The sequence below is a fragment of the Echiichthys vipera genome (assembly GCF_963691815.1).
Source record: "Echiichthys vipera genome assembly, chromosome: 8".
Taxonomy (NCBI): Eukaryota; Metazoa; Chordata; class Actinopteri; order Perciformes; family Trachinidae; genus Echiichthys; species Echiichthys vipera.
In genome coordinates this window covers 28,331,624-28,347,937 of record NC_139833.1, presented here as the reverse complement: position 1 = coordinate 28,347,937, position 16,314 = coordinate 28,331,624, and the positions used below count along the sequence as shown (strand labels likewise).

Here is a 16,314-nt window from a genome sequence, read left to right as displayed (position 1 = left end):
CATAATACCTTAAGAATTACTTAAGAGTTATTCATACTCTTCTTTGGCCTGGCTCAGTTGGATGGGGGTAAAAGTTCGACTAGCCCTTTCAATCCTATTTAGTGGACATGGAGCCAGTTAGCCTTGGATTACCTGTCCCCTCCACGGCCGTCACTCTGCTGGCAGCTTTACAAAGATCATTTTGGCCTCAGGAAGTGTTATACTCAGTGTGACCCGAACGCGGTGGCCTTCCTGCTTTCTTGGCTGTCGTTCAGCTGGCATCCTCTTTATTTCCTCTGCTGTCACTCTGACAGCCTGAGAGCCAAAATTGTAGACCTGATGACAGTCGTTGTGAATGTGTGGGAAGGATTTCCAGTTTCTTTTCGCAATATTTTCTGATGCTTCTACCCACTCCTACTTCTCATCTGCATTTTTCTTCTAAAGACTTTTGTACACACACGCGCACACTCACACACGGTAAATGGACTTGTACTTATTTAGATAACAATAGTTTCTAGTCTTCATATTACTCAAGGCGCTTTCACACTACATTCACCCATTCACACAAACATTCACACTGATGGCAGTGCACATCTACATACAATCTAATCTAATTTAATAAATCACACCACATTCACACACAAGCAGTACAGGGAGCAATTTGGGGTTCGGTGTCTTGCCTAAGGACACTTCGACATGCAGACCAGAGGAGCCGGGGATCGAACCACCGATCTTTTGAATGGAGGACGACCACCAATTTCACAAGTTCTACATGTATGGCAGGATGGCAAAAAAGAAGACTCTTCTGAAAAAATGTCACACTGGGTATCATTTACAGAATGCAGAAAAACATATTGAAGATTCTGATGCCATGTGACAAAAGGTGATATGATCAGATGAGAGTAAAATGGAACTTTTTGGGATGGACTCGAAGCACCATCCCTACAGTGAAGCATGGTGGTGGCAGCATTATGCTGTGGGCTTGTTTCTCTTCAGCAGGGACTGGGCAGTTGGTCAGGACTGAAGGGAACATGGATGCTGCCAAGTCCACCCACATTCTTGAGGAAAACCCTTGTCCCTCTGTTAGACACTTGAAAATGGGCAGGTGGTTCACCTTCCAGAATGACAACGACCCAAAACACACCACCATAAAAACAACACAGTGGCTAAAGGACAGGAAGGTGAATCTCCTAGAGTGGCCCAGTCAGAGCCCAGACCTGAATCCTACAGAACATCTGTGGATGGACCTGTAGAGTGCAGTCCATCACTGCTCACCACAGAATCTGACTGAACCCCACCAGTTCTGCAGGAAGAATGGGGAAATATTTCCAGTCTAGGTGAACAAAGCTGGTAGAGACTAATCCCAACAGATTAGTTAAAAAAACAGACTAACTGTTTCTTGTGTCATGCTAAGTTAAGATAACTGGTGTCAGCTTCATGCGAGCTACGGATAAGAGAATGGTTGGCCTATCAATCTTTTCTTCTCACTCTATAAAAATATTTTCTAAAAATGACAAACTATTTCTCCACTGAATAAAGATAAAATATGTTTGTTCTCCTCCCTGTTGTTTATCTTAGCAGTCACTCAAGACGAATGACCGCAAAGACACGCTGTTACTGTAAACTGACAAACCTGTTAAAGACGCATGGTGCAATTAAGCATTAAGTATGACAGATTAGAAAACCACCCTTGTGTGAAAGGTCTGGCTGTCTGATGTGGGGATGTTTTCCAGGGGGGGACTGTCACCATTATGGAGAATCCACTGAATGTTAGATAGCCAGACAGCTATACAGTACTCAGAAACAGATGATACAATGGGTCTGTCTTGCAAGGCTCTGACATGTCAGAAAAACTGTATAAGAAGGCAGATTAGAGATGGGCCTCTCCGCCTCCCTGTTAAACAGAACCCCATCTGTAACCTTCAGAATTTATCTGCCAAGATAATTTGAAACTGAGCTCACCGCACACACCAGCCCTTTGGGATCAAAAAGAGCTGAAATAAAGTTATCTCCTGTACTACAGTGGTTACTGCTGCTGCTTCTTCTCTCAATAGAACCTGTATAACCCCATGCTACTTTGCCTTGATGCAGGAGCGATACTCCATCTTTTTGTCACTGGGGGTCAAAAGCAGTTTGACTGAAAGAGACTGGAAATTCCATTTCTGTCCTTGTGTCTCTGATCCATAACCCCAACTAACTCTGCCGTCAGCAGTGGGAATATCTCTCAGACAGCCGGGACGAACTAATGTGGCTTTCCTGGAAATCCAGTTATCTCTGTGGAAGGTGGGTGAGGAGACACAGGGGGGGGGAACAATGACAGGATCTTTGTTTTCTACTTATGTCATCACTCGTATTTGCTGAAGCAACAGAATCCACTCGCCCATATGTGAGACAATCCTCACACTGCATAGTTTCTGAGGTCAAGTGTTTCAGATTCCGAATTTGACACCCTATTATTCCATCGTCTTTACTTCTGTCGGTCACGCCAGCAGCAGAAAGAGGATTTCCCCTTCTGCTGACAGTGTCAAAGTGAAATGTCTATTGGTTGACACTTCATTTGAATTTCTTACTGTCATCACAAGAGACTCTGCACACCAGCCAACAGAGCCTTTTTTTTTGCACCTTGCATGAATTGTTTCATTACCCAATGCTGCTTATTGCTTATTTCCCCTTTTGGCACAACATCACAAGTGGCTCTGTTCTCTCCTCCCCTGCTGTATGTGAGGTTGGTAGAAAAAGGTCAGACTTTCTATGGATTGCTCCTAATGAGACAGCATTTCTCCTGGATACTGTAAACAAACAAAATTCAATACAACTCATTCCTTAAGAATTGCTTCATAATTGGAAAATACTGTAGGTAGAACATTAAAGTGAAACATTAAACATTAAACATTATTGCAGACCTATTAAAGTGAAATTCTGGTGTAAAATCCTCCCAGGCTCTTTTTAGGCAAATACACTCATCAAATAAGCCTTCGAGACAATTTTTTTGTGTACGAACAACTAAGTCCGGGACAGGGGCTAACAGTCGCTAACAGCTAAATGCGGCTAACACGGATTAGCTCGGGGTGATGCATTAAAAGGTTTTTTTTTTAACCACTTACAATGCTCCTAATAACACCAAACCTCTGCAGTAGCATGAGAAGAGTCCTTACACATTAACCGAAGCACCAACAACGTAGTTAGTGACTGCGGAGTTTATTAAAAGAGTGTTTTGAAAGACTTAACAACTCGACTGGTAGCAGCTCCTCTCGTAGCAAAGTCCATTCAAGTAGATTACAAACCCAAGCCAAAAGGAAGGAGCCCATTGATGATTTATTCCAGAAAACGTACCTTTTGGTTTGATAGTTTGGTGAAATATAAGTTAATAATAGATGGTAAAAGGTTTTGAAAAGTCCCACAGCATCTTTCCTGCTGCGCCAAAACGTCAAGCGAGAGGTCAGGGGTCAGGGTTCAAGGGGCATGTGTTGCCGGAAGATACACAGGGAAAGCTGACTAGCCTGCAAGTTGAAGTGAAGAGAGACAGAATTGTTCGTGTTTGTATCCTTCCTGGCTGTGAAACAAAAATGAAAGCGTACAACCCAGAAACTTTTCATAGGCTGCCATTGCGGTACGATGAGCGTGCTCTGATAAACCAGTGGCTTATTGTTTTGAATCTGGACAATGAGACGCCAATTGAGACGCTTAGGCAGAGAGATTACCGTGTCTGCAGCAAACATTTCGAAAATGACAACTTTGTAATTCCTAGGAGAGCTTCTGACCCAAAGAAGGCGTGCTTGAAGAAGAATGCAGAGATTTGGTGTTATTTGGAGAGTGTTAGTGGTTAAAAAAGCAGTTTAAATGCTTTCAACTCACCACCCCGAGTTAATCCGTGTTAGCTGCATTTGGCTGTTAGCGAATGTTAGCGTCTGTCCCGGATTTCTCCGTTAGTTGCAAAAATGTCTATGCCTAAAAAGAGCCTGGGATGATTTTTCACAACGAAAATTCACTTTAAAGAAGACAGATAGAAGAGTATTATTTTGAGGCTAAGGTCTGTGATATTATTATTCATATTAAATGTGTCACAATGGAATTGAAGAACTGAGTGTTTGCTCCAAAATGTCCAAAAGAGGAAACAACACTTGGTCTGTCCCTTAAATTCTCCACAGGGTTGACAACTGTTAACAAGACCTCATGGGGTCCAGTATACAGTTCTTATAACAAATCCAACCTACAATGAAGCCCAGAGAAAGATTTTGGAGTTTTCCTTTCCACAAAGTTGTGTTGCTGCCCTCAAATCGAACTTAACTCTTGTATGACATGGGAAGTCATGCATGATCTGCTTGACTTTCAAGTTGTTAAAGATCCGTAAGATTTTCCTCTAGTTCATTTTCTGTAAAGTTCCTATCTGTCAAAGAGTGAGTTAAAACAATGGTGATTGATCAAATGACTCACTATTGATGGTATTCGTATCTGTGTGTCTGTGGAGACATTCCCTCCCTAAATGCAAATGCAGAACCACGTTAGTGATGCTGTTTACACAGTCTGCAGCACTTGGTCAGCCCAGGTGGAGCTCATCACTGCTGCTTATGCTGCTTTCACTTGTAATTGGAAATTGGGCACTTCCAACTTCTGAGTCAGGCTTGTAGTAAGGGCAGAAGTGTAATAGTAACGTGTGTGTATGGATTTAAGAGGGTAACGTATAGGGGACGGACCGGATAATCAAGTTTACAGGTGGAGCAAAAAAAAAATAAGTCAACACATAGCGACCGTGAACGTGACAAGATGGAGGGCTTTGAAAGAGGCCATTAGAAACAAATTATATCAAATCTTGCGGATTATAGCTTTAAGTAGTTGCTAGGCAACTGCAACATAGAAGACACTGAGGCTAAAAATTTAGCAAGATAACGAATGGGCAATGTAATGCAGGAAATGCAAAGACACACCTCCTTTATTTTGTACCAGGCCTGTTTTTATTGTATTGGAGGTTAAAGTTTCTGAATAATTAGGGGCGCAACCTCTTGAGTGACAGCTAGCCTCCGAGTCTGGTTGTCAGGATTAGCATTCTAACTCTGTCATCTCCACCTGGACTTTGGTCATTTGTGTGGTGGTGTTTCCATAACTGACAAGATGGTTTGCTCTTCTTTGACTGTACCGACAGATGGTTAAGGAGCATACCATTTTAGCTCTGTTATGCTAATTAAATAGCCGCACTTGCAAAGTTACTTGCAATATAGCTTACTATCTATGGCACATACACTAGATACTAATCTGGAGCGGCGGAAGGATTCGGGCCCTGAGGGTCGGTGTTTTACAGTCTATGGGCATGGTACTGAGTTGAATATCAGTTCAAATAATTTAACTGAGTGAGTGCTGTTGATGTGAGATACTGGATCCTGAAGCTACAAGAGAATCTTTGAGTGTTCCTGACCTGAAGGAATCACTCAAAGGCAATGGGGATGTTAAACTTCATGGTAGATGAATCCAACTCATGCAGTCAGATATATGGCACTGGAAAACAAATCTCTATCTTTCATTTTTCTATTGGGCTAAACTGTTCAGAAAGATAAAGATAGCTTGTTTGAAGAGGGAAATGGTTTTGTTTTGGAAATTTATATATTTCAACTTTCCATATTGTAAGTTGCTGAAGGTTTTGATGAAATGACTATAAACTCGTCAGATTAAAGGGAAATACATCGGCATCACCAAAGGGAAATAAGGTGTGTATTTTTTTTGAATTCTTGCTTCCACTCAATTTGCTGACAACATAACCTCATGTATGTCTTTCTATAACCACCAACTGATGAATCATCCATTTCAAATTGAGAAATGAGGTGCCAGGTGTACTTACACTAAACAACTCATCAGCAGGGCTCTGTTTTGTTCTGTATGCATATACCTGCTGTTTGTCTCTGACAGCGACTTTGATTTAGCGTTGCACCCTGCATGGCGGGAGAACTCGGTCCAATCCCTAGCAACCGTCCCTCCACAGCTGGGAAACACATTGACGGGGCTGCTCTTGGTCCATTGTAACTGACTAATAGTTCCATGTACATTTCCAGATGTGGGATTCAATTTCAGAGACCTGTGATCAACCTGTCTGACACGTGCCAAAAGCAAAGTATGAAAACAAAGAAAAACTTATATTTGAAAAATGAACTGAAGGTCAAAAACTATTAGACCATGTACAAAAAAAACTAAATAGCTCTTAATTTGTAATTTTGGTGATTGGGGAGCTCATTTTACTTATTTTATTCACTAAAAGCCGTACCAGGTGATTTTATACTTGAATAAAACGGAATGTGTGTGTCCTCTCCTGCAGAGGGAGTGACACTGTGCAGAGACAGAGCTGCTGTGTGGGCCTTAGAATTAGTTAAGACAGTGCAATAAAGTAAATGGGATAATTAGAGTTTACACATCTGGGTTGCTCGTGATGCAGGCAGTGGCGGATTAAGGTGGTCAGGGGTCCCTAGGCTACTGTTAGTTTGGGCCCCCCACATTAATAATAATGCTTTATCAGACAAACCCTGCTAGAACAGAAGAAGAGTCAACCTTGAAAAATCCTGTCGATTTAGGAATTTTCTTCAGTAGATCTCGGTCCTGTTGTCCTCCTGTGTAGTAACAATGAGTGACCATTTGAAAACAAAACTGACCTCATGAGCCCGGCCACATGATGGCAATAGGAGGCAAGTTTTTTCCCCCAGTGTAGAAAATTAAAAATGTTTTAAAAATAAACAATCTTGCCAATGCACGGGCCTTGCACACCTGGGGCCCCAAGGCTGCAGCCTAGGCAAGCCTGTGCTTTAATCCGCCTCTGGACGCAGGGCTTTATGCTGCCTGATGGGGCAAAATGTGACAGATGGTCCTTTAACCTCCCAGTCCCTGGGCCTCGCCTCCACTCTGACCCCTGAAGACCCTATCACACGCTGCATGAACCAGGGACTGTCTGGTGCTTGGAAATGAACAGGAATGCAGTTCTGAATAGGAAAAACCTACACAAGAGCAGATATAATGATTTTGATGTCCATCTTTGTTGGTTTGTGTGACAGGTGTTCAGAGTGCAAAGTGATTTCCCATACACACTGATGAAAGCTGAGGGTAACCCATCGCTGAGCGGCTTCAGACACTGACCTGAAGGTTTTAGTGGTCTGAGGTTAACAGGCTTATGAGATTACAGAGAAAATATTTCCGGTCTGTTTTAAACAGTGAAATTTTCCTTTCCTTGGTGGCTACTTGAGTTGGTACAAGTTCAATATTCTCATGTGACGCCCTGTAAGGCACTGTATTACTTTATGTCAAAACCTAAACCAGCCCACAGAGGGCGACATGGCAACACCAAGTGAGCTTTATATGCAGATCAGCACCAGTTCACTCTTACAAAGATAAAAATACACACACACACACACACACACACACACACACACACACACACACACACACACCATTTACATTTTTTCAACTCTATATTTGGTTATGGAAGGATGGTACCACCTGACTAAATATCTTGCAATTTATGAATGAATTCAGGTGCATCAATTATCATATTGAGCAGAAAATATTTAATGGAGTGATATCTTGTGACTGAGATGAACACTTCAGATTAAAATCGTAGAATAGAGTTAAAGTCGGACGGGGAGCTGGTTCATAACGTCTTACAGTGCGCTCTCGTTGAGCAGGGTTTTCAGCGAACAGCAGACTGCCAGAGGGGGGCGGGGTGAAGTACAGCTGACATCTTCAGACTACAGAGCTGACTGGAGTAGAAGGACGCAGCGTGTCAAGTGGGCAGGTAACGGTTAATTTCTCCACAAGTGGGAAAAATATGTCGAACTACACAGAGTTGGGGAGAGAAAGGTGGATTTCCTGAGCACATTCAAACTGTATTAACGGGATTATTACTTGGCAGCAAGAAGAGAAATTAAAAATATGTAGGCGCTGTGCGTAAAAATCCAGAGGATTCCTGTGAGGGGTTGATCGTTGGAGGGAGGTTTGTGCCAAAGTGTGATTTATTCATGCAAATTCATAAAATCATAGGCGTGCCTTTGGGTGATGGAGTCACAGCCGGAAAAGCAAACCCCCTCTTGGATCATCAGCGACCTTCAAAGACTGTGATGCGCAGCGCTCGGACGCATTGACAGCGACACAGAGGCAAATGTTTTAAAAGCACAGAGAAAGACAAGAAAAAAGTTAGGACTCGTTTTCTTTCTTCTTGACTGGCTGCACTTCTCCCTCAACACAACCTCCAGCTCGACTGCTGCGCCTCTGGATCTCCAACCACGGGCTTATTGAGCAAACTGTAACGCACTGCTGCAACTATCACTATATGCCTTGGGTCTTTAATATTTTCTTATTCTTTTCCATTTTTTTACAGTCATTTCGGACAACTTCAGATATTAGGAATCCGGATGCGGATGAAGTTACAGTCAACCAAATAGATTTTGTGCGTAAAGACGCGATCACTGATTTGTTACAATTTTGAGAAAACTATTTTTTTTTTTTTTAATTTAAATCGCTGAGGACTCTTCACCCTACACCATGTCAGAGGACGACAGTAGCTCCACTACCAATAATATGTCCGACACCGAAGGCAGCAACGTTAGCGTGCTCAACTGGGAGCAAGTGCAGCGGCTGGACGCCATCCTGACGGAGACCATCCCGATCCACGGCCGGGGAAACTTTCCCACTCTGGAGATGCAGCCGCGGCAGATCGTTAAAGTGGTGCGCAGTCGGATGGAGGAGAAACAGATCCACGTCCGGGACGTTCGGTTAAACGGCTCTGCAGCCAGCCACATTCTGCACGGGGACAGCGGACTGGGCTATAAGGACCTTGACCTCATATTTTGCGCAGACATGAAAGGTGAAAGTGATTTCCAGACTGTGAAGGACATAGTTTTGGACTGTCTCCTGGATTTTTTACCCGACTGTGTGAATAAAGAGAAAATAAGCCCGTTAACGTTAAAGGTACATTGACAACTTTTTTTCTTCCTTCTGTTATTTACTTTTAGACATGTGATAAGAATAAAATGCGTTTGTGCCAGTTTGACCTCAGGCACATTACGCGCAGTTTAATGAGCAATCAGATCAGTTTAGTGATAATAAAATTAGGATTTTCTGTAAAAGGATTAAGCTAAACCAATTTGGAATGGATCCTGAGCTCAGCCACATAGATCCCACATCCAAGTATGGTCTTTAATATTGGGGTCTATAGCAATAATAAGACAAGATTTGTATTTATATAGAAAATGGTAATTAAATATTAAACCTAGCTGTAAAATGCAAAATTGAACTAATGATTGTACTTTTAAGGCTTTTTCCTCATATATGCTCTTCCCTCCCTCACACACACAGGAAGCCTATGTGCAGAAGATGGTGAAGGTGTGCAATGACTCAGACCGTTGGAGTCTCATCTCCCTCTCCAACAACCGGGGAAAGAATGTGGAGCTGAAGTTTGTGGACTCTCTTCGGCGGCAGTTTGAGTTCAGTGTGGACTCCTTTCAGATCAAACTGGACTCCCTGCTGCTGTTCTACGAGTGCTCAGAGAACCCGATGGCTGAGACCTTCCACCCCACCATCATGGGCGAGAGCGTGTACGGGGACTTCAGAGAGGCCCTGGATCACCTACGTCACAAGGTCATCTGCACCCGGAACCCAGAGGAGATCCGAGGCGGGGGTCTGCTGAAGTACTGTCACCTGCTGGTGAGGGGTTTCCGGGCCGCATCTGAGTCAGAGATGAAGTCCCTGCAGCGCTACATGTGCTCACGCTTCTTCATTGACTTCCCTGACATTGGTGAGCAGCAGCGCAAGCTGGAGTCCTATCTTCAAAACCACTTTGTGGGCCTGGAGGACCGCAAGTACGACTACCTGATGACCCTCCATGGAGTGGTCAACGAGAGTACGGTGTGCCTGATGGGACATGAGAGACGGCAGACCTTAGGGCTCATAGCCATGCTGGCGGTGCGCGTTCTTGCAGAGCAGAATGTCATCCCCAACGTGGCTAATGTTACATGTTACTACCAACCTGCTCCTTATGTGACAGATGGCAACTTCAGTAACTACTACATAGCACAGGTTCAGCCGGTATTTGCTTGCCAGCAGGCTGCCTATTCCACCTGGCTGCCCTGTAACTGAGTCAGCCCCGAGGAAAGGTGGGGGAGAGAGTCTGATTTGTTTAAACAGGACTGAGCAGCACAGTCGCCGCTTCAAGCCTGCCCAGTCTTTGACAGCTGACAGAAAAAGGAGTCTTCTCTTTAATGTTTTGCATCAAAGCTTGTGTTTTTTGATCATACATTAAGTATGAACAGTTGGCTTTCACTTCGAGTAAGTATTTCAATGTGAATATCTCACATTTCTTAAAAACATCCACTGATCCTGCCTAGGCCAACCAGGTTGGGAAAAGACTAATTTGCGTAGCTTGGAAATAAGTGTGTCATGGCCAAATGCAAGCAGCAGAACTGTCATTGAAACAGCGCGCAACTGATTGAATCTGTCAAGAACTGATTAGCCAGCCTGTTTCAGCAGCAGACCACGCGGCTGTGTCAGTGCCCTGAAGTTACACACACACTCGAGGTGAAATCTCTGTGTGTACGCTCCAAAACAAGCACCCTAGACTCTGCTTTACATCAGCTTAACTGAGGTGAAATGCTGTTAAAGTAGTTTGGATAACAAACTGGCAACTCCACCTCGTATTTGGATATTATTATGGTTGTTTCCAGACCAAATCTTTTTTGGAGTCTTTCTAACATTAAAACTCTATTTTGATGTTGGGGGGGTGAACTAAATATGAATCTATGTCTATTTGTATACGTGAACATATGTGTGTTTAAGTGCCTATAAAAGAATGAGCAGGCCATATGATTTTTGAGAATTAGCCCCACTCTGTTTGGCACACGAGACAATAGCACCCCTGAGGCTTGTGAATGTACATGTGAAATCATGCAGTCAGTGTTTGTTCAAGTTCAGACGAAAAGCACCATGCGTTCGTATGGCGTTTGCAGTAAAATAGCAGTCAAATGTGCAGTTGACGGTTCACATTTTCATGTGGATATTTGGAAATTAAATTTGATGTACTCTGTGTGAAAAACCGAATGTGCTGTATTGCACGTGACAAGTTAATAAAGGCATTGCATATTTGTTATGAAAAAGGATGACAAGCATTTTTCATTCAGAACTTCAGTAACAAAGAAAAATGTCAATTACCCAGAACTCAATGTATATTTTGTACAGTGGTGCTTCTCTTTTTCTCATCTGAGATAAAGTTCAGTAACAGAGAGAGAGAGAGAGAGAGAGAGAGAGAGAGAGAGAGAGAGAGAGAGAGAGAGAGAGAGAGAGAGAGAGAGAGAGAGAGAGAGAGAGAGACAGAGAGAGAGAGAGAGAGAGAGAGAGAGAGAGAGAGAGAGAGAGAGAGAGAGAGACTGCACTCAGAGAGCTGGTGTGTGTTCCTTTTGCTTCCTCCTACAGTAGAAGGACATTTTCACCTCTGATGATGAAACACTATTTGCTGTAGCACCCTGGCAGGGAATTCCTCGTCTGCTGCTGAAGAGCTTGAACTTAGTTGGGGTTGGGTCTGCAGACCCTTTGTTCAGGGTTCAGAAAATGTTGTGCCAAATACTTTGTTGGTCCCGCTGATAGCCCTGAAGTTTAATGTAGCCTTATGTGTATGTAGAGGAAGATGATGTGTTGATACAGAAGATGGGAAAAAAGACAGTAGAGGGAGAAAAAAGATACAACGGAAAAATTAGTGGTTCAAAAGCAGGAGGGAGAGTGAGTCAGTCTGGAGAGATGGGTGCAGCTGGTGATGGGGTTTATCTCTCTAGGGCTACCATGCTATACTGTACAAGCTGTCTCTGTTAAGGTCAGACTACAACTTAATAGACAGTGCTGCAGCTTCCCCTTTCTTCAGGGAGACACAAACATTCTATGTTAAGCATTTGCTCTCTTTTTTAATCATGTGATTGTTGTTAAAATAAAAAAAAGAGTTGAAACTGAAGAAATTTGCATGCATTCTCACCAGCTTCAGGAGAATATAAGTTTCATTTTTGAGGTTGATTCAATGATGCTTATTCATGTTTTTTTTACGCTTCATTCCACACCATTTTAAAGAACTTTGTATATATGTATGATTACATGTTTCAGCTTTTCCAACTCACTTACTCCATGCAAATTATACTGCAGCCTTTCCTGATGGAAGGAACAATAAATGGTAATTACGAGCATACAAACATTTGTTAGGCCCAGAATACCAGCATCAACTCAATAGTTCTCTCGCTTTCTCATCCTCTGATTCTGATCATCCATAACAGCTCTGTTCGGTCATTCCATCTTCTCAGTGACTGTCCACGTCGATTTTATCCTGTGGATTGTGCAGACAATGTATTGTCATTTTATACTCAGTGAAGTCCTAACAGCAGTTAGTGATTGTGCCTGTCAGTTACAGAATGTGAGTTACTGCGTTGTCTTGTATGCATCGTCTCAAATATCTCTTTCTGTTCATGCAGTCTTTTGCAAATCACACATTGAAAAAAGACAGAAATAGATCCTTGTCTTGTATGTATATTTTTTATGATTGTTATTTTTTTATAAATGTATCAGACACTGCGTGGTGTTGCAGTGCTTTTGAATCTGTGATCAGGCTTCAAAGGATATGTTCGATAGCTTTTTTGCTAAATTATGTTATGTGTCCAATGGGTCAAAAGGTTAAAGATGTTTTCATCAATAAAATATCTGACGACCAGATTTGTCGTGTCTCTCATTTTTCCTTTGAGTCTAACTCAAGTTGACTGTGCTGGTTTGGTCCAGAAAAGAAATCTTCTGCTAAACATGGGAAAATGCTCATTTGTCTATTAACTTCAGATTTCTTTCTTCTTTTTTTTTCAAGGGACAGTAAGTGTCTCTTTTCCCTGATGTTAGCCATTCACTCCCACTCAGAGAGGCAAATCCCTGCCATGCCCTGCCGGGCCCAACAGGCCCAGCCAGAAACCCGTCCAGAACTGGCCCGCTGCTGCCAGAAAGAGCTGTTGTTGAATGTGAGGGGATTTGCATCCAACCCAAAAAGAGACTTCAACGCTTTTGTGGAGTGAATATCCTTGCCTGCTCATCAGATTCTCTCTGTTAACAGGCCCCTCCATACTCCGACAGCAATGCAGTGACGATCAGCTCTAAAGCCTGCAGAGACCAGAGTCCAACTGTGGCATGGTTGTCAGGCTGAAACTGAACTCTCCACAACAGATCTGACTGTTACATGCTCACATGACAAACTGTCCTAGATACAGAGGGATGTGGAGAAGAAAACAGAATGAGTAAGAGACGTATGACACAGTGCTATATATGTAGCAGACATGATAAGGACATTGTAACTTTCACATAAGCGCATTTAAAGCTCATTAATCTGGACCACTGAAGGAATGATTGACAGGTTGAGGCTGAATGGAATAGACTGTGAAGGCATATGCACAAACAGCATGTGTTGTGTAAGTTCCATATTTAAAGTTCTATTAGCCTTTTTCGTAAAGCATAGCATCACATTTTTCAAGTCAGTTACAGGGGAATTTAATTAGGAAGGGAACTTTTAATGGACAAGGAGAACAAATGCAGCATCCATAAACACTTTTAATGTTTAAGAAAAAATGTCAACCATCCTTTAAAAATCTTCATGATGGCCATTAATGCAGGAATGTCCTACCAATGGATCAAATTACTATAGTTAATGTGAACAGTGCCACCCAAAGGGACAAACGAGTGCACACAAAGAATTATCTCTTGACACTACAGTTCTCCTCAGCTGTGTTCAGGTCATTGTTTTGGTTAAAGTCATAATCTGTAAGATTTGAGATACGTTGTTTCTAGCGGCCTCTGTGGTGGTAAGATGTAACTGCAGATGAGCCTGTTCTTTCAGAGCCTCCATCTTGTCACGTTCACGGTCACTATGTGTGTTGACTTTTTTTCTTTGCTCTTTTGTAAACTTTATTGAAACACAAAAGCTCAGAAAACCCACTCCATTCTACGTGTTCAGCACCAAATGGCAGACACCCTTAGTGACAAAATAGTTAAGATATGTGAGCATTTAGCTCCTCTCCATTGATCTTGCTCAGAAGTTGTTAGAGACCAAACACAGAGCTAAAAGTAGAGTGAATATTGAAAGCAACTTCGAATGAATGCTGATGACAGCTCAATGCAAACAAGCAACCGTTTGCTTACCCTATTTTAACTTAACAAGACAACAATCTGTGCTTACAGCTTGTTACACTGCCTCCATTGGCCAGAGCGCTTCATTTGAGTATCCATCTAGGACTATGGTACAGTACTAATACTGTCGTACTTATCTGTACTGCACTCATCAGGACAAGACCTTAACATTTATGTGTTATGAGTATAGAATTCTTATAACCAGAGGCTGTTATCATCAATACGTGCTCTAAAACCACTAAAACTCACTATAACCTCAAAGTCACGCTAAAGCATACACCATCACAGCCATCATCTTTACCTTCAGCCTTATCTTATACCTTGTGGTGCTTCTAGTCTCGATTACAAGCATGACTTTACTTAATCTCTTCTTAAGAACCCTTCTCATTTGTGGTTTGCTGTAAAGAAGTCAGATTGATGTTGCAACGGCGCCAAAGGGCCTAAATCTAAGGTCCTTAATTTAAGATGCAGCATCAAATGAAATAGCCCTCTTAATTTGAGGGAGCTTTGATTTCAAAGTTTAAAGAGTGACTTGTGAAAGACTCCTCCCGCAGTAGCCAGCTGGCTGAGGGCGATAGCTGAAGCCGACCAGAGTGAATCCACACAGTATGAGCCAGTGAATGTCTTTATAATAACCTGTTTACCTCTGAGTAAAAGCTTAGACACTTGTCATTCATCCTGCAGTTCCTCCCTCTCTGATGGCTTTTCCACTGCAAGGATTGGGATTCATCTCCTTTCCTCCTCTCTTTTCTGTGAAGAATTCTTTCCAGATTCAATTTTTTATGGAATAAGCGGGGAGCGTTTGGAGGGTGGCTTGACCAAACTCAGTCCAGTCCACTGGTGAGGAGCGGTGACCACGGCCAAGCTAGCGTGCTGTTTCGATTTACAATGTGGCTTATTCTCAGTAATAAGAACATTTCATCATTATATGTTTTTCATTATGTAAGCAGTGTGGGATGACACTGAGCAGACAGCCCCCCCCCCCCCCCCCCCCCCCCCCCCCCACACACACACACACAGCAAGCCGGCTTGTAAACAAATTCCAAAGGGATGACTCTGTACAAACAGTAAGGAAACATTCATCATTTATGTAACAGCCATGAGGGAGATGAAGAGTCAGCTGCAGGTCACAGACTTCTGGACCTACAGCACACTACTGTTCGTAGTACAACATCATCAGAATCGATCTGGGACTTCTCACACCACGCCTCACCACAACTACAATCACATCAGTAGATATGTCGCTCCTGTGTCCTCCCAGGCTGAGCTTGGCTCATGCATTGCATTTCTCAGAGATAACTGGATGGGTGATATTATTCGTATATTGACAATAAGTTTAAGAAATACCAGACCAGTGAGGTATCCAGACTCAAATGGCACACTGACTTATCCAGGGGTGGCCTAAATTATGTGCAAGTGACATTCACGTCGGAACATCATTAAAATCTCATGTTTCTGACAGGTCGCCGGTCGGGCCACCAACAATTTGTCTTTCAGAGGCTGTAGTCGGCTCAGCTGTAAAGCTAGACTGAATATGTTTATTGAATGCCCTCAGTCTTTAGTTTGTGGTTGTAAAGTTTCATGAGGCTGTGATTATCCTAGAGGTCACAACAGCTCATTTTACACAGTGAGCTCAAGTTTCAAAAAATGCTCCCACTACAATGAAATGGCTACTATGAGGACTAACACCACCACACATGGATACAATCCAGCTCAGTGAATCCACAAGAGTCTCAGCTATACAGTCAGACCCAATTTATGGAATTCAAGCTTGTTTATGGACCCCAGCATACAGAAATATTCAAACACATCAATTTCAAATAGGTGAGAAAAAAAAGATTTATACTGCATGAAAGAAATTGCATGATTTTATCATAAAGCAGACATGTCTGTAAAGGGTAGACTTGTGGGTACCCTTAGAACCTATTTTCATTCAGATATTTTACTCATATCAGATGTTTTTCGCGTACCCCAACTTTGCATCTTCATTTACCCCCGTCCCTGATAAGCTAACCATGATGTTACCAATGGTTGCCTTAGGTCCTCTAGTTTCTTATGCTATATAGGCTTCTTAAAGAAACTCCTGTGGGTCTCTTACTGGGATGGACCCTGCCCCCCTAGGAACGCCCCTGTTGCAAGACTGGATGGGTATGTTAGGTTATCATAGTAGAGTTTCAG

The 16,314-nt window shown here is 42.6% G+C and overlaps 1 protein-coding gene across 1 annotated transcript; it reads left to right on the top strand.

Moving 5' to 3' along the window:
* The first annotated feature begins 7,784 nt into the window (after positions 1-7,784).
* Positions 7,785-12,636, top strand: tent5aa (terminal nucleotidyltransferase 5Aa). Its single transcript, XM_083918737.1, has 2 exons — positions 7,785-8,916; positions 9,304-12,636. The coding sequence occupies exons 1-2, from the start codon at positions 8,491-8,493 to the stop codon at positions 10,081-10,083; spliced, it is 1,206 nt and encodes a 401-aa protein (XP_083774863.1). The 5' UTR covers positions 7,785-8,490; the 3' UTR covers positions 10,084-12,636.
* Positions 12,637-16,314: the final 3,678 nt, after the last annotated feature.

Coding starts and splice junctions, on each gene's coding strand:
- tent5aa (XM_083918737.1), top strand. CDS start 8,491: ATGTCAGAGGACGACAGTAGCTCCACTACCAATAATATGTCCGACACC. Junction 8,917..9,303: donor TAAGCCCGTTAACGTTAAAG/GTACATTGACAA, acceptor TCACACACACAG/GAAGCCTATGTGCAGAAGAT.